At 43.2% G+C, this 25,124-nt stretch overlaps 1 protein-coding gene across 5 annotated transcripts in view; it reads left to right on the top strand.

Moving 5' to 3' along the window:
* Positions 1-25,124, top strand: part of LYSMD2 (LysM domain containing 2) — a 39,201-nt gene that overhangs the window by 4,116 nt on the left and 9,961 nt on the right. The window contains exons 2-4 of one of the 5 annotated variants that reach the window (XR_004002358.1): positions 9,134-9,468; positions 14,436-14,578; positions 15,963-16,708. Coding sequence is in view for 4 of the 5 variants with exons in the window: in XM_030577850.1 (XP_030433710.1) it covers positions 9,134-9,468; positions 9,609-9,693 (420 nt within the window). In the remaining variant the exon portion in view is untranslated. The other 4 variants (XM_030577852.1, XM_030577854.1, XM_030577850.1 and 1 more) reach the window with 4 other exon arrangements.

Raw genomic sequence — 25,124 nt, 5'->3', positions numbered from 1 at the left:
CGTTCTCCTGATGCTACTGTTACAGGAATTGTCAGTAGAATCTGAGTGGCAATGTACACATTAGGATATATGTCAACAAGTTTGCGGGTATGAATAAACTGTACAATGTCCATCATCGATTTTGCATGTGGCAACATTGATGACAGTGTACTCAATTCTTCGTACAGTTCAAGTCCATTTAAATCAAAACTATCACCGTGCTTCAGGAGGCTCTCTAGTTCTTGCACTGTGTCATTAGTTGCTCTTGTTTTCCTATTTCATTGAATTTAGTTATGTCATACAAAAATCCAAACTGTTCATGGTGTACTTGCAACGTATTAAACCTTTCATCAACAGCAGATAGTGCTTTATCCATCACAACATTAAAAATTCAACCTCAAATTTCTTTTCTGGATCGTCTATGGGCATGATCTGCTGTACAGATTCTTCATAAAGAAGTGTCCCTGGCCTTTTTAACTCATATTAACTATGTATTTACTTTATGAAAGTTGGAGAAAACATTGTGAAAACGTAAAACATTGGCTGCCCAACTTCTGGGCTGGCAAAAGTTATACTGACTCACAGGGAAAAAAAAAAAAGCAGGAGAATCTTAGTACAACATATGGTCACTCTATACCAGGGGTCGGCAACCTTTCAGAAGTGGTGTGCCAAGTTCACTGTAATTTAAGGTTTCTCGTGCCAGTGATACATTTTAATGTTTGTAGAAGGTTTCTCTCTATGTCTATATTATATAAATAAACTATTGTTATTATCTGAGGTCTTGGCCACCGGTCCTGCTCAGGCCACTGCCAGCTGAGTAAATGAAACCCCAAACCGGCAGCGGGCTGGTGCCTGGAACCCTAGACAAGGATCCCAGCTCAGCCCGCTGCTGGTCTGGGGTTCTGACCACCAACTCCTGCCAGCCAGGATCCCGGCCGCCAACCCCCCCTCAGCCCGCTACCAGCCTGGGATTCTGCTCACCCAGGCTGGCAGGAGGCAGAGTGGGGCTGGCGGCTGAGCTCCTGACTGGCAAGGGGCCAGCAGCCGGAACCCTGGAGTAGCAGTAGGCTGAGTGCTGCTGGCACCCCAGACTGGCAGCAGACTGAGCCACTCAACCCCCCATCGGCCCTGCTCAGCCCGCCACCAGCCCACTCAGCCTGCTGCCGGCTGAGTGAATGGAACCCTAGGCTGACAGCAGGTTGAGTGGTTCAGCTGGCCTGCTCAGCCCACTGCCAGCCTGGGGTTCCTTGGGGGTCCCCAGGCCAGCAGCAGGTGCTGAGTGGGGCTGATGGCTGGTATCCCAGCTGGCAATAGGGCAGCAGCCGGAACCCCAGAGCAGTGATGGGCTGAGCCGCTCAGCCTGCTGCTGCATACCATCAAAAATCAGCTCACCTGCCACCTTTGACACGTGTGCCGTAGGTTGCCGACCCCTGCTTTATACACTAGTAAGGAGATGAGTATATTACGGTTGTTGGAGGGCTCTTATCAGGAGTAACAGGCTATAGGAAAATCAGTCAACATTTTTTATTTCTCTGATGAAAACTAGCCCACTCCCTGCCTCAAACCAAACCTGTCACTAATAATTGTCAACAACTTAATTTTCTGTTTTTGGCTAAGATATTGATTTAAAAAAAATATTGAAATTGGATTCAGGATTGTTAGCGAGAATTTTTGGCAAACAAAGTTGTTAAATGACAATCTAAATGGCAACACAGTACTGCTTTCATGCTTGGCTCACCCCTCAGCCTGCTGGTCCAACAGCTGCAGTAGAGGAGGAGATAGGTGGAAAACTGCAGGACCCCAAAATCCACCTCTTGGGGTGCAGAGTGGCAACAGCAGCAGCAAACCCTCAGGTCCAATCACATGCCAGTAGGCACCTCCGCCAGCCCAACGGACCATGGTGAAGTTAGCACAGCATCTGATCTCAGGGACGGGGCACCCATGGAGCCACAGCAGCTCATCCTGCCCTGTGCAGTTCCCCCCGGATGAGATGGATCGCTGGCAGCTGCCAGCCCGGGGGAGAGGCGCTCCCCAGCTAGGGTGGCCAGATCCAGATGTCCTGATTTTATAGGGCCAGTCCCGATATTTGGGGCTTTGTCTTATATAGGCACCAATTACCCCCACCTAGAGTGACCAGACAGAAAGTGTGAAAAATCAGGACAGGGATGAGGGTGTGTGTAAAAGGAGCCTATATAAGAAAAAGACCCCAAAATTGAGACTGTCCCTATAAAATAGGGATATCTGATCACTGTACCCCAATCCCCTATCCTGATTTTTCACACATCTGGCTAACCCCAGCCAAGCCCTGTGTCACATTCCAATCCTGGCTGCCTGCCGAGGAAGTGAGTTACTTTCACTTTCATTCCTCAGCAGGCAGCCAGCCAGCCCTCCCCCCACCTATCCCCCAGCACCTCACCCAACCCAGCCCTGACGGAGGGGAGGGAGGAGAGAGAGAGGGGTGCTCCGTGGGGCGGGGCGGAGAAGAATGGATGTTATGGGGGACAAAAAAGGATACTGGTTCCAGAGCCACAGAGCCTGCCTCGCCTCACCTCACCTCAGCTGGGGGGAAAGAGTCACACTCACAGATGAGTTCCTTCCCCAACCCCTACCCCCTCCCCTTCCCAGAGACCCCAGCAGCCAATCTCATTCCTCAGACTGTGCTGCATTCGGCTCTCTCTAGGACCCAGCAGCCCTGCTTCTACACTGTCTGGGCTGCCTGCAGAGTGGTGCCCCCAGGCAGAGTGAGGCCCTACGCGGCTGCCTATTCTGCCTATGCCTAAGGACGGCCCTGCCTAGGAGGGATCCCTGGCGAGGTGTAAGCCACTTGGAGTCTGGCCATGGAGTGAAGGAGGAATACCCAGCCAGCTATATGGTACAGGAGCTGCAGTGTGGGAAATCCTTAGCCAGCTGTGAGTAGGGTTGCCAGTTTTAGTTGGATGTATTCTTGGCGTTTTCATCACATGATATCTTTACTTAAAGATTAATCTTTATTTCCTGGAGACTCCTGGAGGGAAGCCTGGATGGTTGGGAACCATAGCTGTCAGGCAGAAGAAATGGGATGGAGAGTGACAGGAATCCTTGGTTAGATATGAGCCAAATGAAGTTGTAAGAGAGATGGGATGAGATGAGAAGAAGGGGGCATAGAGAGGAAAAATTCCTCATCACATGCAAGTTTTGGGGGACAGTAAGGTGATGGGGGAATTAATGCCTCGCCCTCCATGAGCCAGTGGTTTGTGATGGAGGAGGGCTCAGTCCCTCCCTGGCCATGTGTTAAAGCAGAGTTGCAGGAATAGATGAAGAAATGCTTGGCCAGCTGTGAATAAGAAGACCATAGATAGGGAATCTTCATCCAGGTGTGAGTCTCTAATAAATGTATTGCTGCAGTAATGCATCCACAACCATCCCTTAAAAAAATAATAATCTCAAATTAATATCTACAACATGACAATGTGGTCTAGTCCACTGTGCAGGCTCCAGGAACCTGTACATGGTGGTTTCTAATAAGCTTTTCCAGATCAGCATAGTTAAGAATATTTTTTTTCTTGTGAGAGCCATAATACATAAGATGTGCTATACATTACCCATGCAAACCACCACCTGCTGTCTCTAGCATCATGTCATAATAGTTTTCAAACCAAGTTTCAGCTGCCCTAAGGGAAAACATACCAAAACCCTTCTAGCAACAGCTTTTTATATACAATTGTAATTAACAATATTTGGCTCCCATTGTGAATAAGGTCAAAGTCTTTATTTCCTTTTGGGAAGAAGAATAACTCTACTTTGAGTCAAATCCTGATTTCCACAGCATTACTCCTATCAGTAAGGAGTAATGCTGTGGAAGTCAGTGGAGTTACTCTGGCTTTTTTTTTGGTGTAAAAGCAGAATCTGACTCAATAAGGCTCTGTGAATAAGCTGAATTGGTTTGCCATTAGTTTATTTATACACTCACCATTGTAACTTATTTCTCACACATTAAAAAAAACCCTGTCGTGTCTAGTGACAAATGGTGTTGGAAATGTTTAAATTTGGTCTTTATTCAGAACTGGGACTAGTGCATTGTAGTTCAATTTAATTAAAATGAATTTGAATAAATGTATTTCTAAATAGGAACTTCAGTATTTCAGAGTGGCATTATAGCATGGAATACTAACATTAAAAAATTAAGTTCAATTTTTAATTTGTATTTAAATTACTTAAAATACATTTCAAGCCAGACCTGTCAAAGAATACACCTGAAACAAAATAGTAATCTAGCCCTCAATTTCAGATGTCAAGATGTGCCTTTTTTAGTTCTTCCTATTTAAATTGCCATTGTGACAGTATAAGTAGTAACTACTAATTTTTCACTCCCATTTGCTATCTACCAGACATTCCTAGCAGTCTCCTTAATTTACCAAGTCTTGAGTAAAGGCTTTAGAGCTTTAACACTCCCATAATGTAAACAGAAGATTTTTTAAAATAGAAACTTAGGACCTTTTAGGAAACTTTTATTAAAGAATCTTTGTATATGCCTTATAAAAAGAAAAGCGCATTAGCAGCAATCCCAGTCACACTCTGCTCTGCCTCATAGGGCTAAACCAAGTCACTGACGTTTCTGAGAGTCTCTGGCCATGTCTACATCTAAAATTTTGCAGCGCTGGTTGTTACAGCTGTATTAGTACAGCTGTATAGGGCCAGCGCTGCAGAGTGGCCACACTTACAGCAACCAGCGCTGCAAGTGGTGTTAGATGTGGCCACACTGCAGCACTGTTGGGCGGCTTCAAGGGGGTTTCGGGGAACGCGAGAGCAAACCGGGAAAGGAGACCAGCTTCGCTGCGGTTTGCTCTCGCGTTCCCCGAACCCCCCTGCAAACCGCAGGGAAGGAGACCTGCTTGCTCGGGGGTTCGGGGAACAAGAGAGCAAACCGGGAAAGGAGACCAGCTTCGCTGCGGTTTGCTCTCGCGTTCCCCGAACCACCCTGCAAACCGCAGGGAAGGAGACCTGCTTGCTCGGGGGTTCGGGGAACGAGAGAGCAAACCGGGAAAGGAGACCAGCTTCGCTGCGGTTTGCTCTCGCGTTCCCCGAACCACCCTGCAAACCGCAGGGAAGGAGACCTGCTTGCTCGGGGGTTCGGGGAACGAGAGAGCAAACCGGGAAAGGAGACCAGCTTCGCCGCGGTTTGCTCTCGCGTTCCCCGAACCTCCCTGCAAACCGCAGGGAAGGAGACCTGCTTGTTCGGGGAACGCGAGAGCAAACCGGGAAAGGAGACCAGCTTCGCCGCGGTTTGCTTTCGCGTTCCCCGAATCACTCTGCAAACCGCAGGGAAGGAGACCTGCTTGTTCGGGGAACGCGAGAGCAAACCGGGAAAGGAGACCAGCTTCGCCGCGGTTTGCTCTCGCGTTCCCCGAACCACTCTGCAAACCGCAGGGAAGGAGACCTGCTTGTTCGGGGAACGCGAGAGCAAACCGGGAAAGGAGACCAGCTTCGCTGCGGTTTGCTCTCGCGTTCCCGGAACCACCCAGCAAACCTCAGGGAAGGAGACCTGCTTGCTCGGGGTTCGGGGAACGCGAGAGCAAGCCGGGGAAGGAGACCAGCTTGATTACCAGAGGCTTCCTAAGGTATGCTGGGATACCTGCTTATTCCACGGAGGTCAAGAAAAGCGCTGGTAAGTGTCTATACTTGATTACCAGCGCTGGATCACCAGCGCTGGATCCTCTACACCCGAGACAAAACGGGAGTACGGCCAGCGCTGCAAACAGGGAGTTGCAGCGCTGGTGGTGCCCTGCAGATGTGTACACCTCCTAAGTTGCAGCGCTGTAACTCCCTCACCAGCGCTGCAACTTTCTGATGTAGACAAGCCCTCTGTTGACTGATGAGAGTTGGATCAGGTCTTACTTCAGTAGGGGCTGAGAGTGGTATGAATGCAACATCCTCATCTCTTGAGAAGGTGAGGAGGATGAAATTGCACCTCTAACAATGACTTCCTCCAGCTGTTTAAGAAGAGGTATTGATTGTCTTTAAAGGAAACAAAAAGGTCCACATATTTGCCCTTCACCAGAAGAGTGCTGGCTACAACATGGGGCATCATGTTTATCTACCATAGGTATTTTTCAAGTTGCTCTTGTCATTCTATCCACATGCCATATAGGGAAAAAGATATCCAAGGCCTTATTCATCTACCCCGCTTTAAACAAAAGCTTTCTGCTTTGGCTACCTTCCTTATTGCTCCTATTGGTTGTAGCAATTATGGGAGCACTAGTGCTGATAGTCACTGTCATTTGGACCTGTTCTGAACAAGGGTAATGTAGTGTAGATGAAGCCTACTACTGATGAGAGATCGAATGGGGGTGGGGGGAGATGTTAATTTGTGATCTTTAGTGTAATCTCTTTGGTAATCTGGGAAAATTTTGATGTTTATAAATCATATATTTTTAAAGCTCTATCAAGATGATTCTGTTAAACATCAAATAAAATTTTTAGTCGAAATATTCTAAGAGAATAAGTGAGTGTGAGTACGTAATTGTGGGAATTAAAAGGATGATGGCTAGAATATTGTTAAATGTTGTTCCTACAAAGCCAAGAAGGTGTGCGCTTTCTGCAATGTAAACATTAATTCCTTGTAGGGTGACCAGATAGGAAATGTGAAAAATCGGGATAGGGATGCGGGGGTGTGTGTAATAGGAGCTTATATAAGAAAAACCTAAAAATCGGGACTGTCTCTATAAAATCGGGACATCTGGTCACCCTAATCCCTTGCAACATCCCTAAATAAGTGACTACTATTTGTATTTTTATTTTACTGATTGCGTTCTCCAAACATAGGGTGCATGTGTAATAGGAAAGTTCATAAGCATTTTCTGCCTCGGAACAGCTTCATCTATGGCTGTTAAATGTTTTTTACCACCAGATTGTCCAGTTCCAGGGTTGAACAACATTAAGGTTAAAATACCTGTACCCTGTTTGCATTACAACTTGCAAACTTCACCTGTTTTTACCATAGGTGGACTTATGCCAGTGCACAGAAATGCTTATGAATTTTCCCAGGATAGGAAAGGTCACAGTGTCAAATTCCACTAACATTTACACCTTTGAATCCTTATTGGAGGCACTGGAGTTCTGTGAGTGTAACTGAAGGCAGAACTTAGTCAGCAGTTCTCAAGCGACTACCCAAGACTACTCACAGAATTTTAGAGTGGAGATTAAAACATAGGGGTCCCTTACTCCTACCACTAAAATACGTGGGCTCTCTGAAGGGCCACAAGAAGATATACTTAAGCAGTATTCCAGGGAGGAAGAACAAACCTTCACTGGCAGAGTTACAGTGAAGCATAATAAACAACTTTAGGATGCATTATTTATCAGCTGTCGTTTTGCTAGTTCCTTTACAAATGCAAGTCATGGTAGACATATTGGGTTTCAGCCTTTGTGCTACAGTTCTGTAGATTGATTTCTCCTTTAAAGAAAGTCATGCCTTCCAGTTACCAGAGTAATCAGAATTTTGGTATTGAGCAAATAAATGATTCTGTATGCTTTGGTGGCTTCTGGGCCTTGGCCCTGAGATGTTCTCCAGACTGGAAGCTGGGGCTCCAGCTCTGGTTTTGCAACCTATACTACCTAGTGAAATGGGAGCAGTGTATGGAGTGCACTGTGATCCAGCTGACTCTCCCTTGTGGGGAACGTTGGAGAGCAAGAGGCACTTGCAGGTAGGTCCTAACAAGACAGGGAGATTAAAATAACATTTCACACGCTTGGATGTAGCAGAATGTCAGATTCTAGTGCAAAAATGCTAAATTCCATAACATCTTAGAAAATGGCAAATTCCACGGCCATGAAATCCTGGGAACCACAAGGCCCTGATAGAGATGAATAAGGCAGCTCACACTTCTCAGAACTGTTGTTTCAGGCTCTCTGCAGTCATCACTTCATCAGTTTGCATTTAGTTCCTGTTTTTAAGGTTCTCGGGCTAGAAACTATTACAGATAAAACTGAAAGCTGAGATTGTGCAGCTATGGGTGACTGTCATGGCAAATTCTGCAGCTGCAAAATCCGTGGGGCCCCTACCCATAATGATAGAAAGATGGACCCCACTGAGATGTCAGTTTCTATTGTGCGTTGGGCGGGTTACTTGAGATCAAGATGGAGAACCCAGTGGTAGGACTTCCAAGCTGGGTTTTGATATTTGTATAAATTGATTGGGTAAAATAAGGAGGGTAGCCACTGTTCATGCTGTAGAATTCCAATAGATGGTTTTGGCCAGGAAGTGACCACCTACACTACTGTTCTCACAAAATATGGGGCCAAGTTCAGGACCTAATTAGAGATCTCTGCATTTATGTAAAACCAAACACACAAAGCGGGGAGTGGCACCATAGATTAAACATTCATTTGATGTCTCCAAAACCCAGGAAGTTCACTATTTTGGGGTCTTTTATGATAAGCAGTCAGCTACATGGTCTAAACATCTTAGTATACCTTTGAAGCCCTGAACACCTTCACATGCTGGGAATACTTATACTTTAGGTAATTTCGTCGGTTCTCTGGGGGTTGCTCTCTCAGACTGGCCCCAATATGAATGCAAAATAATGCAGCTTTTTTGCTGCATTATTGTGTATTCTTTGCTGAGCAAAGATGGCCTAAATTTGGGTTGTGAAGAGAATGGAATACTCAAATTTAGGGAAAGGTTCTTTATGTAGAACAAAAAATGTAGCCCTAGGGAGACTTCCAGTAGCATAAAGTCTAGTGCATGGACAAAGAAAGCAAAGCAAAAAGGCTGAGTTAATGGCAAGACAGAACATACAGAACTCTACCCTGATATAACGCTGTCCTCGGGAGCCAAAAAATCTTACCGCGTTATAGGTGAAACCGTGTTATATCAAACTTGCTTTGATCCTCCAGAGTGCGCACCCCCTCACCTCCCTACCCCCGGAGTGCTGCTTTACTACGTTATAGCTGAATTCGTGTTATATTGGCTTGCGTTATATTGGGGTAGAGGTGTAGTTGAGAATAATTGTTCTAAATTCAATAGCTCCTTTTATGTTCTAAATTAAGACAAAGTAATTGTTTCAAGGGAAGTCTTTACTTATAAAACTGCTGTATGTTTTGAGGATGGTGGCATTCTGTACGTTACAGAAATCAGTATTGCTTCAATTTAATTGTTTTTTCTTCTCTCTTCCAGATGGAACAAATAAAAAGGGCAAATAAACTATTTACTAATGACTGTATATTCCTGAGGAAAACCCTGAATATACCAGTTATATCAGAGAAGCCGTTATTGTTCAATGGACTTAATTCGCTGGAATCGCCTGAGAATGAAGTTATTGACATTTCTCTTTGTGGTGAAGGACCAATGACAGTTCAGGAAGAGAGCAGTTCTTCTCCCAGTCCTCAGGAACCTGACAATCAACCTGCTGCACCTGAAGAACTATCTGCCAAAGATTTTCTACATAGACTGGATTTGCAGATTAAGTTGTCCAAACAGGCAGCCAGGAAATTAAAAGATGAAGATATCAGGTAAACTAGACTTTAAAATGAAGCATCTAATTTCAGTTTAACACTTACTCCTATTTATATCTGAGTTGTTGTAAGCCTATTTTTTGTGGCATTTGGACAAACACTAGTTATATTTATGTCTATAATCTTTCTGATTTTAGGCTTATTTGCAGCACCGATCACAAATCACATTTATCATGTCGTGTAATGGACTATAGGAAGGTTCTTGGATACTACGATGATTAGGATAGTATAAAAAGCTATCTGAGTCCTGGCTATAAATAAGAGAAAGAATAACATCGTGTAAAAAGTATCAGAGGGGTGGCCGTATTAGTCTGGATCTGTAAAAAGCAACAGAGTCCTGTGGCACCGTATAGACTAATGCTCCAATATGTCTGTTAGTCTATAAGGTGCTATAGGACTCTTTGTTGCTGTGTAAAAAGTGTTGGTATAACACAGATTTCTGATTTGGTAAATGGTTATCCATATAGGGTCTGATTCAGCAAAGTACCAAGCACCCAAAGACCCTGTGGGAGCTGAAGGTGTATAACGATACATTACTGGCCCCCCTCCCCCCGCAAAGCAAAAATCGGAAATGGCCCCCAATACACATTTGTAGATGTGCCCAATCTCATACAACTTTAGTTTCTCACCCAAGCAATGCTTATTCCCCCTAGTAGCTGTCACTTCCTCCTTTACCACCCTCATACATTCACCTTCCCTTAGGCCTTGCCTTCACTAGGGAAAAAGATGTATTCTTAGCTAAGAGGAGGCTCTAATGGCTTCATCCCATATCTCCATACACAATCCCCTTCCATAAGGGGTTTGGCCTTTCTCAAACACGCATGCCATACATGGTCTCTGGGAGTTCATCATTCCTTCTTCTCTCGTGAACCTTTCTCCTCCTCTTAGTACCCCCCTACGGCTAATCAGCCACACTTTTCATGTTCACCCCTTGGAACTTCATTCATTAGTAGCTCCTTGGAGTGAAGCCAGAAATCAAGCCTTGCAGAAGTTGCTCCTTCCAGCCCTCTGTTGGCTTCAGTAGAGATATACAGGCAACTGCCCACCCAGGTGAGCTGCTCCTTAAATTGTACATGTGAAAAACCACAATGTGAAGAGGAGGGCATGCCAGCTGCTGAAAAGGAGCAACTATCTACTTCTCCAGCTCTCAGGAAACAGAAGGTGGAGGTGGTGCATCTCCTTTCTAACTAACCAATGAGAGGCATCTCTCTTCTCTCCCCGAAGAGAGACTTGGGGTATGTCCAGACTACCTGCCGTATTGGCGGGTAGCAATCAACTTCTCGGGGATCGATATATCACTTCTCGTCTAGATGCGTTATATTGATCCCCGAATGCGCTCCCCGTCGACTCCGGAACTCCACCAGAGTGAGCGGCGATAGCGGAGTCGACAGGGGAGCCATGGCAGTCAATCTCGCGCCGTGAGGATGGGAGGTAAGTTGGAATAAGATATGTCAACTTCAGCTACGGTATTCTATGCCGTATCTTACATAGACACCCCCCACACACACACACCCCCAGTGTAGACCAGGCCTTGGACAGCAGGAGCCCTTGCAGTCATTTAGGCCACAAGATCAGTGTTTTCTCGTGCAAGGGCCCACGTCAGAGTTCAGGACTCTCAAAAACTACAAATGCTGCAGTATGGTACTTAAAGCCTTAGTGCTTAGCACCTCACAAGACCAAACCTGTTGTCTCAGATGACCTAAGTTAAAATTCTACCATATGAACATAAGAACGCCCATACTCGGTCAGACCAAAGGTCCATCAAGCCCAGTATCCTGTCCTCTGATAGTGGTCAATGGCAGGTGCCCCAAAGGGAATGAACATATAGGTTATCATCAAGTGATCCATGCCCTGTCACCTAATCCCAGCTTCTGGCAAACAGAGGCTAGGGACACCTAAATTTTATAATTTAGTATCTTATTGTGCAATTAAATATATTCCTAATGCTGTACATATATAAGCATTATTCCTGAGCTGTATGTAATAGCAACTAGAAAAGTTAGTAGCTGGGCTAGCAGTAAGAATATTTTTAGGAGGGGATTTGGCAATACAATTCTAGTGTTGAGCTGCTGGACAAACCCCTTGTCATGTACGATCCAGTGAGTCTAGTTCATTTTTCACTGCACTCTACACACAGCTCCCTTGTCCTGAGGATGCATATTTAGGTCTGTTGTCTCACATAGAAGGCTGTGGATGCTCTGAGTTAAAGAGTCTTGTCTGATTAGCACATTTTTATGTGTCATAGGGTAGACTTTCTGAACTGCTCTCTCCTTTAGCTCATCACTGTTAAGTCTCTTGTTCATCTCTTGATATGCATCTGCATATTTGACTGGCATAGGCTGCACTGATGTACTGTATTTCCCCAAGCCAGATTCTCTCATGCAGAGAAGGAAAAAAAAACCTTCCCTTTTCTCACTCACATTCTTTGAATACAAAAATCAAAAAGAGAAATAACTCTTTCCCACCAGAAAATAAATAAAGCATATGAAACATTTTGCAAATTTCCTCACAGAAGAGCAGTTGTAAAGAAACCAAATAGAGAAGGGAAATTCCTTTCTGAATGAAGAGGTAACAAAAAAAATTTGAACCATAATAAAAACTCAATATAGCTCAATAAACCATTTTAAATGTTTGGTTTTCCATTAGAAACCTGATATCTCCACAGCCCTTCCCCTTTAAACAGTTATTGAAACAGTAAACCATTGCAGAGCAATTCTGAATTTGAGAAGGAGTTGGACCATATGATATGAAGTCCACACTTCCAATTCATCTCCTCTTCCACCCCAGAAGTCAGAGATTGGACCCTAGGTTTTGTTTTGTTTTGTTTTGTGTGCATAGGAGAACTGGCCATGAAATCCAAATTTGGGTTCAGATTTCCACCCCTCTCCACATTTAGGGGAGTAGAGATCTGGATCCTTGTCCATTTCATGGGTTAATGGTATTCATCTGCCACCGTCATTTAACTTGCGTCATCTTTAGCATGGTTGAGGACACTGTGCAGGATATTGCTGATGAATCTCATGATAAACCTGCTGAAAAGGTGACATTAACATGTGAGTACGTGTTGTTGACTTAGCAGTTAAGCTGGGCTGACAGAGACCACAGGTCTCAAGCAAGGATTTTGCTTATTTTAACATCCCTTGCACACAATAAAATGTTAATGTGTAGGAAGGAATTCATTTCAGGACCTCAGCAAACTACACACATAAAAAGTAGTTTGTGTTCAGAGTGACTGGTTTAAAGAGAGGGACATTTTACTGTTCCTGTCTGCTTCCTTATGTGTGTTTTGGGTCATAGCTTGGAAAACACAACTTTATTGCTGCATTTGCTCCCCAGTCAGTCAAAAAAGGGCAAACTACATTCACTTTTGTATATGCATCATTAACAAAATTACAAGAGTACAGATTTTTGTGGGTCATGATGCTGCATGAAGCACAAAAGCACAGCTTGATTATCTGATTCCAGCTTGAACCTCCATTTAGAAACTAGATTGTCAGTTATAGTCACAGGAAAAAGCTAACTTAGGAGGCAGAGTAAGAATAAATATGTAAATTTAATAGATAATGTTACTGAGCTACATGTGGGGTTTTATCCTCCCCACAACTTCCGTAGACTTTAATGGGAATCAAGTGCTACAGCCCTGACAATGTGCCCAATGTGGTGGGAGGGAGCACTGATTTGATATCTTTCTAGTCTCATTTGTAAGTCTTACAGCATTTCAAACAGGTGAGCACTCATTGAAGTGCACACAGGTAGGTTTCAATGTATAATCAGATATCTCGTGGACTTAGAAGCAATTGAGGCATTACAATTCTTCAAATAAGTGTGCTGTACAATGTTGTAATATGTGTAACTTTTACTTATGATATAGGTGGGATTTCACCTGTATTGAGTCACCTAGACCTTCATCAGTACTGTAAAAATAAAACTAAATGTACAAGTGTTGCCTTAAGCATATATGGCACTTTATCCAAAAGGACCCCAAAGCACTTCACAGACTGTGGACCAGAATCTGATCTGTTTCATTGGTATAAATCAGAGTAACTCCTTTTGGTTTTTATTGGTTACTCTGGATTTATAGCAGTGTTAGTTCAGAATTGGGCCCTCCCATCAGTCTGTATATAACCGAGAGAGTTTTGTGTATGTACATATAAATACACTTGCCAAGTCTGCATCTCTTGCTTTTACTGTTGTTAACTACTGAACCGTCTTCATAGCTCCCCAAGTCATTGTTCTCCAGACTCTAGCATGTGCAGAATGGTGTTGCTTGCCTTCCTACATACCCCACCCAAAGAACTGGGGTTCCCACTGTTTCAAGATCCCATTCAAAAATGCTGTCCTTGTTTTCACATTCTGCATGAACTTTTTCTTCTCCTTCACTTTTTTCTAGCATGTGCCTCCTATATCTTGCCATTGTTTAGGAAACCTGCTTTTCTGCAGCTTCTGACACCTGGCAAAATCTAATATTCCCCCCCCCCCATCAGCTCTTCAGTTTTATCTGAAAACATCTTTTCTCCTGTGCATAGAATATCATTGTCCTCTCAGATTTGGGGCTGGGGGGGAGCACGGATTTAACTCTATAAAGCCTTTTAGGATACAGTTTGTGTGAAAGGTGCTCTGTACACAACAGACAGATTGTAATGTTATCATACCCAGTGGATTATGGGACTTTGAGCACAATTTGGCCACTCAGTCAATGTTTCTCTGTCATCATTACATGTTAGTATGGTATGGCTATAATGAAGACCTTCTTATATGAAGGTAAAAGTGAAATAAGTAAAAATGCTACATTTCAGCTACACTAACCCTGTACATTCTATTTCAAATGGCCTTGGCATATAGTAGAGAGCTTTTCAGATGATGTGAGATTATGGGATGTACATCAGCATTGGAATGTACTCAAGTGTCAGTTTGCAAAGATGGAAGAAAAGCAACATTTGTTATGTTGCTACATCTTGAACCAGGGAGTAGAAGAATGGATCTGAGGTCTGAGTAAAGAAGACTCCAGCAATAGAGGATTGGCTCCAAAATTCAAAAAACTATCACCTTTCTTCTGTCAGCATGCCTAGGCTAGTGTAACATGCAGGCTAATGGGACATGGCATGTGGTAAGTTGCTCTTTCAGTTCTTTTTCCCTTAAGGTTTTTTTTATTTTTTAATTTAAATTCTATCATATGCACTCTTACATAGTGAAACTCAGTTACACATGTTAGGCCTGATTCCTTATGCTTAACAGTTCTGCATGCAGAGCCACTGCAGGATCAGGCCTGATGTAAATGCAATACAAGATGAATACTTGAATTCAATTAACCATCACCTTCCAAAAATTCTATCATTTAACCATGCCCCTTGAAATGACCTCAGTCTTCTTTTGTAGGATTGCTTAGTGGCCAAAGTCTCAGCTTTGGAATACTTAAACCAGTCTGCTATAAATACAGCCCTTCATCTTTCCTAAACAGAAAACTGAGTAACATGTAGGTTGTGAAGGTGGTTTCTTGAATTAGACCTTAAAACTGAAGGCACTGTATGCCTTGCGTGGATGTTAATTCCATGTGATCTTTAACCACAGCCATTATTTGGCTGCTGCCATCCTCCTCAGAGATGACTGAGTTTCTGTAGTAGTATTTATGAAGAACTTTATGATCCTTCAGGGTCTTTATAAATGTAAAATTAAGACTCAATCTCTGGCCACCAAGCAAAGAAATGTAAGATATAAAAAGGAGAATGTGTATGGTGGTGGCAGTGCAGGGGCATGGAAGAAAGCAAAATAAAAACAGGTTATCCTTTGATTTTTTGCACGTCTGCTTTTGCCCTGTGTTGGTATACTTTAAGTGTATGTTTCGCAAACTATTATCTACTGTGGTGTCTGCAGTGAACCTATATAATGCTGATGTCAGGGTTATGAAGGATGTGTAGTAATTGTTATCCAGTTTTACCCCTGGCTGGCAGAACAAACAAACTTCGTAGGACTGAATTTTCCAGAAATTATTCACTAAGGGTTCTATCTTGTCTATGTGTGTGTTTTTGTAAAAAAATTTACTTTGAATGTGTATGCAACTAAGAAAGATATCATATCTGGATGTAATGCCCTATAAGTTTGATGATTTGTAAGCTCTTTACAATATCAGTAAGAGAATTCTATTGAGTGAATGCAGTAAGTTAGTGCATGGGGTTGGGGCATGATTTTTAGTTTGTGCCTTATGACCACTGGGCTGGAGAGGAAGAGGGGGAATGGATATTTAATGATTCCTTCACATCAGAGTTTAGAATGATACTGCATTTGAAAAGAGGCACTGTAAAAATCCTTGTCTGCATCTGTGAGCAACACCCTGGCTGCTAGCTAACTGCAAACATGCAACATTGGGAACAGAACCTGTAACTTGAAATTCTGTTAAATTGCCTAGTTCTCAGCTCATTCACTGTGAGAGAAGATGGGAGCATATATGAGATCCATGATATAAAGTTGTTTATTGGTTCTTGTTTTCTTTACAGTTCTCCAGTACCATCAGCCAAAAGAGAAATGTAGAGAGACAGCAATGAACTGAAGAAGCCTTTGAGGATATGTTACATGTTCCAAGAGCTATTAACTCAAGGGCTTTAATTAGTGTTCCTTTTACAACTGTTGGATGCTTGGTACAAGTGGGGTTAAAGTATCAAATGAATGCTCATTGTCATGTGTGCTGTAAGCAGTGACTAGTGTTCATTATTTGTGGGTGAGAAGCATTTGTACAGAAATCTGTGCAGATGTCCTTCTATACCTGCAGTTTGTGTTGGGCTGAGGGTGGCAGGTGCAAATTGGGATACACAGCACTATAAAAATGTTGTAATGCTTTCTTTCCATTCTCTTTTCCTGAAGGAGAAAGTGAGAAAGTAACTTATCACTTGTCTTCATTTTAGTGTATTTAAAAATCTCTTTAATAAAACTTTCCATTTTGTTTTTAATGAAAAAATGTGTGGTCACTAAAATCTGTGGCAAACTTATGTATTAATATTGTGATGTGTGCAAGTGTTCATTTGGGGCACTTGTCTCTCTGAAAGGCATAATATATGCAGCTTGAATTACCTTCACCCTTTGGTAGAAGATGTATATCTTAAATCTGCCCTCGTACAGCCATAACTTGCGCTTCTGAAAATTGTTTTTTTAAATTAAAAGATAACTTCTGTGGTTTTGAATCATAACTGGCGCAGAGTTTCTCATTAACCGTAGTACTAGGGAGAGTATGGAGCTCAGTTTTGAAAGGTCTTCTCATGCAAAATTCCCATTGTCTTCAAGGAGAGCTCCATTTATGGGTGGATATACAGGGGTTAAGCCCTCAATTAGTCATCAGCAAGTTTTGAGTCTTCTTTGGGATGACTAAAACAAGCATTCTGTGCTTCTTGGGCTGTGTTTAACATAACAATGAACAGCTCTGCTTGGATTCAAGTCTGTAATGACTGTTGCTAATGCTCTTAACTTGGAAAATAAAGCTTGTCCTTGGGCTTGGTCATGAACCATGCACCATATTGGGTGCCAGTACTTAGTATGCTATACTGACAGCTACATTGGAGGTCAAAACACACTAATATATACACAACAGAAGTGCAGATATTAAATAATGGATGTGGAGAAAAGTTTGTTTCTTATTTGGGTATCCTACCTTTGAACAAAATGAGCAAATCTGCTAACAGAAAATAAGTCTTATTTCCATCCTCCACTTCTATTTACCCCTCCAATCTGATACAGCTGACCACTAGCACACATGGAACCTGCAAGTGCAGGCAGCTTCCAATTCCCAGAGGCATGTAGTTTTCACAATCTGGTAGAGGTGCTGAGGGCCCTGTTACATTGTCAGTGGTAGGGAAATGGAGTAAAGCTATGTGGGCACGAAAGCTATGACTCTGGTCATCCCTATATCTCTATTTAGAGAGATTCTTCCAGCAAAAAGCCAGAAGTGACATCTTCAGGTGGGAACACCAGGTTTGTTTGTTAATAGGAAAGGACCAAATCATTAGGAAAGTTGTTTGCAAGCTAAGCAAATAAACAGGAAAAATCCAGGAAGTCCATAAAGCTCTTTCCAATATACAACCTACAATCACAAAAAAAGGAAAATATTGCTCCTAGCCCAGTACATTAGAGTGTAATAGAGGCTTCAGGACCACTCAGTGACATGGTGGCGTCATCAGTTACATCTTGTAGCGTGCAAAGCTGTTATTTCAATGAAAGAGCAGCAAAGAATCCTGTGGCACCTTATAGACTAACAGACGTTTTGGAGCATGAGCTTTCGTGGGTGAATACCCACTTCCTCAGATGCATGCATCTGAGGTGCCACAGGATTCTTTGCTGCTTTTACAGATCCAGACTAACACGGCTACCCTCTGATACTTGTTATTTCAATGTTTGCCTAGCCCAGGTCAGAATTTAAGGAGAAACTGTGTTTAGTTAATCTGTGAAATGAGAACCAAAGAGAGATACAGTGGCCTTCATAAAGATCCCCTTCATATTCATTACAGCTGAATCTTGTCTCTATCATAAGACATCATTCTCCTGCAGAACAGTAGAATATAGACTGATGCCATTTTTTTTTTAAGGCTGCACAATTCTTGGTGCAAAGTATACTTGATAGGTCATATGTGGACCTCATCATATTGGCCAGTGCAAAATGATGTACTGATCTGCATGTTGTGGTGTGTTAGCCTAAGGCTACAATAAAAGAAGATTTGGCATCATGTTTTGAGTGCTAGGAAGATCATGTATGGCCATCTGTCATGAAAGGCATGGGATCATGCAGAACTCTGAAGAAATATGTTTGGAAGGGCCTGATCTGGCAGCATGTAGGCAAAACTACCATTGACTTTATAGAGATGGGAGTTTGCTTCTATTAGGACTGGAGTGTTAGACCATAAGTGGGTATCAACCTATGCAATGCTGAGACACATGAGCAAAACTGTGCTCTTATTCATATTTCATAAAGCTAGCTCCTTGGCCATTTCAATTTCACTTCTTGACTATTTAATTGAAAGTGTTTAAATGTGAACTACAATTGTTTTTATACTAAATAGAGGAAAACCGCTCAAAAGAGGACAGTTACATAATACAGTACTGGTAACAACTTTAGCCTTAGGGGAAATTACTAAACTGACCCTTCAAACAAGGCTTTGAAATATTTATGCTTCTCTTTAGCTAAAAGATAATTTAGAAATTAAAAACCCTGAGAGGATGGTAACTGTTGACATTGCTGCACACTAGTTCTCTGTAGAAAGATCATTTGATCTGAATTTGAGATAAATATTTTTAAATCCATGACACATGAACTTAATCATTCATTGTATGTTGTCTTTTATTGCCATTTCCTTTATTCTTGGTAGAATTCCAATCAAGCATATTGCTCTTCCACAATTTCAGTATATTCTGAGAACCTGTCAACACAACATACCGAGAGGTCCTTGGGCCTCAGGTGCTAGAGCAATGAATGTCCCTCTAACTAGTGACTAAAAGTATCTATTATTAAATAGAGGTACCATTTTCTGGGATGTTAGTCGCAAGATTAGATTTATCACTAATTTTTGGTTTTATGTGGGCACATTTGGGAGCAGGAGATGATGTAGGCCACGTTCACCCAGGCCTAAGGCACCTGAGCAGGCAACAGACAGAATCTACCGCCCAGGGCTGAGGCCCTCAAGCTTCCGCACCCCACAGGGTGAGAGGGCTCAGGCTTAGGTCCTCCTTCATGGAGTCTTGTAGTAATTTTTGTTGTCAGAAGGGGGTTGAGGTGCAATGAAGTTTGAGAAACTCCAATTTAAAATATTCAAGATAGTCCTTTCAGCGAGGACAGAAAGATAAGGAAATATTATAAATGCTAGGATACCTGTATCTATTTCAGTAAGGAAAAAATTGGCAAGATTTCTATAATTATTAAACATTTATGAGTTGGTAGCACCTGAAGATCACAATCAGGTTAGGCCCCATTGTGGTAGAAGCTGTACAAACATAAAAAATAACACTTCCTGCCCCAAAGCATGTTATCAACCCCATACTCTGTTTTTCATAGTTTACAGACTTCAAAAATCTCTCTTCATCCAACTTAACATAAATAGCATTCACAAGCCAAAGTAACTTAAAAATAGAAGTCCTAGTATTGAAATATTTTGGTACATTCAGTATGCTGGGGAATGAACAGATACCTTTCAGAGCTTAGCAGGGAGGGGATTAATCGCTTTCTTCCAGGTAAAGGTAGAAGCACAGTTGCTAGTGCTGAGTTGAGGGATTTTCAGTGTTCTGGGCCAGCTGTTGACAGTTCATATCCCCATTTGTGGTATGAGAGAGATTTGCTGTGGGAGGCTGGGGACTAAGTCTGGCAGTGAGAATCAGCAAGGAAAACTCTCTAGGGAGGAGAGCAGGTGCTCCCTCTTCTCCAGACTTGGCTGAAGTAAGCTGTGCTCTATAACTACTTTGGCTGAGAGAGAAGCTCTGCTGCATTTACATTTGCTACATTTACTTTTTTTTGTTGTTTTTTTTTTAAACTAGTAAAGTGCATCAAAGTGTTTAAACGCCACCTTGCTGTTCAGCTGCCTTTCCTACACTCGCCCCCATTCTCATTTTAGGGGCTTATTTCATGAGGTGTTACTGTTTTTCTATAGTTTGTGAAAATACCACACGGGCCTTAGTCAAAACTTCCCCATGACTTCAGTTTTGCCGAAGTAAGTTCTGCAGCACTGGGGTATTGGTCTATTTGGGAGCACATAAATAAATCTTTCACACCAAGTGTCACTGTGATGGTATAAACACACCCTAAATCCTGAGCCAGCGAACTTTCAGTAGAATTTACCAGTAAAAAGGTAATTTACAATTGAAAACTGGAGGTCTCAACCAGCATTCAGCCTTATTTTTCACTGGCTCCTGACTAGCACCCAGTCTGTTTGTTGTAGGCAATGTGCCGAGACTTACTGTATTAGCTTCCATTTTATACTTCAGAATGTGTCAGGTTTTCTTCATCTCACTTAGATCACAGAAGCTAATTAAAATAAAACTTCAGGATGAAGAAGACCTACTTGTATCTTTTCCCCCCCAAACACCAATTTTAGGAGCTGTAAGCTTCCGTCCACTGCATGGTACTAAAGAGAGCAAATGAATTCAAGAAAAGAGCCATAATCTCATGGAATGGAGCTAACACGTCAATGCTTTCTCCTTCCTTGTCCAGTCAGGCCAGTCTATGTGAACACTGTGCAGTTGGGACTGTCAGTTGTAGGGCACAACTGGGAAAAAGCTATGCAATTTCTAGCCTGTATTCTGTGCTTGTCTCCCCTCTTCACATGGCTGCAAACCCATCCCACTAGAGAGCCAGACGTACCTGTTTTCAGAAGAGACTTTCCCATCTGGGAGGGGGTATATGTGGCTTAAATAGTACTCAGCTTTTGGACTGTGGAATACTTAGAAATTTAAACTAAAATCTTTCCTTGGAAAAAGTTTTAGGTGAGTTGCATTTTCCACTTTGCTCTGCATGAATGTTATATTTGGTTGACTTTATTATGGTGACATTTACCTGCTGTTCGATACAACATTTTGTTTATTGTTGTCTTGATTGTTTGAGTTTTGGCAATTGGCCTACAGTGTTTCCATTTTCAAGACTCTATTAGGTATCAGTCTGACATTTGGATTTGTCCGTTCTGAATCAGCATACAGTGCTACCCCTTGCCCATTTTTGGCTGTGGATTTGCAAACTGATTGTGGCATAGTTCTCATTTCATTGTTAATTAACTGACTTATGGTTCCCTATCATACCTTGATGCTAGCTACAGTATATAACTATCCTTGCATTAGAGTTGTCATAGTATAATTCCCAAATCTGGACCTTAGCGTCCAGGATATGGGCACTAGCATAAAGTCCTCTAAGCTTAATTACCAGCTTAGATTCTGTAGCACTGCCACCAATCAGGAATTTTTAGGGCCTGATACCCTCTGGTCCCCCCAAAACCTTCCCAGGGGACCCCAAGACCCAGATTCCTTGAGTTTCACAACAAAGGGAAATAAACCATTCCCTCCCACCTCTTTACCTCCTCCCAGATCTTTCCTGCCTGGGTACACTAGGAGATACCATGAATCAGTTCTTGAAACACAACACAGAGAGATCAAGTTTCTCTCTCCCCCTCACCCAGAGGCAATACAGATTCAAGCTGCCTGAATCTAACACAAAGAGGAAATTTACCTTTCCCTCCTTGCTTCCCACCAATTCCCTGATACATACAGACTCAATTTCTTTGAGCCTTAATTAGGAGAGAAAAAACAGGTCTTACAAGGAAAACTTTTAATAAAAAAGAAAAAAAGTAAAAGGTTTATCTCTGCACTTTAGATGGTAAACAGTTACAGGGTCTTTCAACTTATAAACAACAAAGAAACTTTCTCCAGCAGAAACACAATTTAAGCTACTTCCAGCAAGTACACATATGCAAATGGAAAAAAACAAATTAAAAGACTATGACCACCTTTTCTTACTTACAATTCTGAATAGATAAAAGACTGTAGCAGGGAGATTGGCAGAAACCTGGTTGCACCTCTAGCCCCATCCAGGACCCAGAGAGAACAAGGCCAAACCCCAAACCCACAAACAAAGGCTTCCCTCCACGAGATTTGAAAGTATCTTGTCTCCTGATTGGTCCTCTGGTCAGGTGTTTGCAGGTCACTGTTTGTTAACCCTTTATAGGTGAAAGAGACATTAACCCTTAACTATCTGTTTATGACACGCCCCCCAAATCGCAGACAGTGGGGAACCTCACTGGCGGTGATTTCTTCCTATAACTTTAGAATAAACAGATTAATACAACACATGTACCTTTACATATACTACTAAGTATGTAAATTACAAGACTTTCTACATTTTAAGGACAAATTTCAACCAGTGGATTCTGGGAAACTTTCACAAGAGAGTGCATCAGCTACTTTGTTAGAAGCTCCTGAAAAGTGTTGAATTTCAAAATCAAAATCTTGGAGAGCTAAACTCCATCGAAGCAGTTTTTTGTTGTTTCCCTTGGCAGTATGAAACCACTTTAGTGCAGCATGGTCAGTTTGTAGCTGGAACCGCCGTCGCCAAACGTATGGGCGTAGCTTTTCCAGGGTGTACACAATGGCGTAGCATTCTTTTTCACTGACTGACCAGTGACTTTCCCTCTCAGACGGTTTCTTGCTGAGAAACACGACAGGATGGAAGTTGTGATCTGGTCCTTCCTGCATGAGAACTGCTCCTATACCACGCTCAGATGCATCTGTGGTTACTAGGAATGGCTTGTCAAAGTCCGGGGCCCTGAGCACAGGGTCAGACATGAGTGTCGCCTTAAGCTGGGTAAAGGCCTTCTGACACTCATTAGTCCACTTGACTGCATTCGGCTGGATCTTTTCGGTTAGGTCGGTCAGTGGGGCAGTGATTTGGCTGTAGTGTGGTACAAATCGCCTGTAATACCCGGCCAAGCCTAAGAAGGATTGGACCTGTTTCTTGGACTTTGGGACAGGCCACTTTTGGATAGCATCCACCTTGGCCTATAGGGGGTTTATGGTTCCTCGACCCACCTGGTGTCCCAGGTAAGTCACTCTGTTTTAGCTTATTTGACACTTTTTGGCCTTAACAGTCCTGCCTGCCTGATGCGCTCAAATACCTTTTCCAGGTGTTCGGGCCAGGAGTCAGAAAAAATGGCCACATCATCAAGGTAGGCAACTGCATATTCGCCCAGTCCTGCTAGTAGACCATCTACCAGCCTCTGGAAGGTGTCGGGTGCATTTTGCAGCCCGAAAGGAAGCACATTAAATTCATACACCCCTGCATGGGTGATGAATGCTGATCTCTCTTTGGCAGGTTCACCTAGTGGTACTTGCCAGTACCCCTTGGTTAAGTCTATTGTAGAGATGAACTGGGCACGGCCCAACTTTTCCAATAGGTCATCGGTGCGTGGCATTGGATAGTTGTCTGGACGAGTTACTGCATTTAGCTTACGGTAGTCTACGCAAAAGCGTATTTCCCCATCTGGTTTGGGTACCAGAACCACTGGAGATGCCCATGCACTGGTAGATGAGCGGATTATACCCATCTGTAGCATGTTCTGGATCTCCCGTTCTATAGCAGCTTGGGCATGAGAAGACACTCAGTAGGGTGATGTTCTAATGGGGTGAGCATTACCTGTGTCAATGGAGTGGTTTGCCCATTCAGTCCGTCCTGGGGTGGCTGAGAACAATGGGGCGAAGCTAGTGCACAGCTCCTTGATTTGTTGCCGCTGCAGACGTTCCAGGGTGGTTGAGAGGTTCACCTCTTCCACGCCACTGTCTTTTTTCCCTTCGTAGTAGATACCGTCAGGCCACTCAGCGTCATCTCCTCCCTGGACTGTAAACTGACAAACCTGTAAGTCTCTGGAATAAAAGGGCTTGAGAGAATTAACGTGGTACACTCTGGGCTTTAGGGAGGAATTGGGAAAGGCTATGAGGTAGTTAACAGCTCCCAGACACTCTTGGATCGTGAATGGCCCTTTCCATGATGCTTCCATCTTATGGGCCTGTTGCGCCTTCAGGACCATAACCTGGTCTCCTATCTTGAAGGAACACTCTCTGGTATGTCTGTCATACGAAGCCTTTTGCTCTTTTTGAGCATCCTTTAGGTTTTCTTTAGCAAGGGCTAAAGCGTGTCTGAGGGTGTTTTGTAGGTTGCTTACAAAGTCTAGAATGTTAGTCCCTGGAGAAGGCATAAACCCCTCCCATTGCTGCTTCGCCAACTGTAATGGCCCCTTAACCTCGTGGCCATACACAAGTTCAAACAGTGAAAACCCTAAACTGGGATGTGGTACAGCCCTGTAGGCAAAAAGTAACTGCTGCAACACTAGGTCCCAGTCATTGGAGTGTTCATTGACAAATTTACGTATCATGGCCCCCAAAGTTCCATTAAACCTTTGCACCAGGCCATTGGTTTGATGGTGGTACGGGGTGGCAACCAAGTGGTTCACCCCATGAGTTTCCCACAGTTCTTTTATGGTCTCTGCCAGGAAATTAGATCCTGAATCTGTAAGGATGTCGGAGGGCCAACGTACCCTGGAAAAAATGTCTGTTAGGGCCCGGCACACAGCTTTAGCTCTGGTGTTGCCTAGAGCTACAGCTTCCGGCCATCGGGTAGCAAAGTCCACGAAAGCCAGTACGTACTGCTTTCCTCTGGGTGTCTTTTTTGGGAAAGGACCCAGAATATCCACAGCTACTCGCTGAAATGGGACCTCAATTATGGGGAGTGGCTGGAGAGGTGCCTTGACCTCGTCTTGGGGTTTTCCCACTCTTTGGCACACCTCACAAGACCGGACATACTTGGCAATGTCCTTGCCCATCCCCTCCCAGTGGAAGGACTTCCCCAACCAGTCCTTGGTCTGTTCACCCCAGCATGGCCACTGGGATGATCATGGGCTAAGCTTAAGAGCTTTTCCCGGTACTTAGTTGGAACCACCAACTGTTTTTGCGGATGCCAGTCTTCCTGGTGTCCACCAAAAAGAGTTTTCTTGTATAAAAGTCCTTGTTCTACAACAAACCGGGATCGATTAGAAGAGCTGAGAGGTGGTGGGGTGCTCCGTGCTGCCGCCCAAGCTTTCTGAAGGCTGTCATCTGCTTCCTGCTCAGTCTGGAACTGTTCCCTTGAAGCTGGGGACACCAGTTCTTCCTCA

This window comes from Gopherus evgoodei, chromosome 10 (genome assembly GCF_007399415.2).
Source record: "Gopherus evgoodei ecotype Sinaloan lineage chromosome 10, rGopEvg1_v1.p, whole genome shotgun sequence".
Taxonomy (NCBI): domain Eukaryota; kingdom Metazoa; phylum Chordata; order Testudines; family Testudinidae; genus Gopherus; species Gopherus evgoodei.
This window is presented reverse-complemented; position numbering and strand designations above follow the sequence as displayed.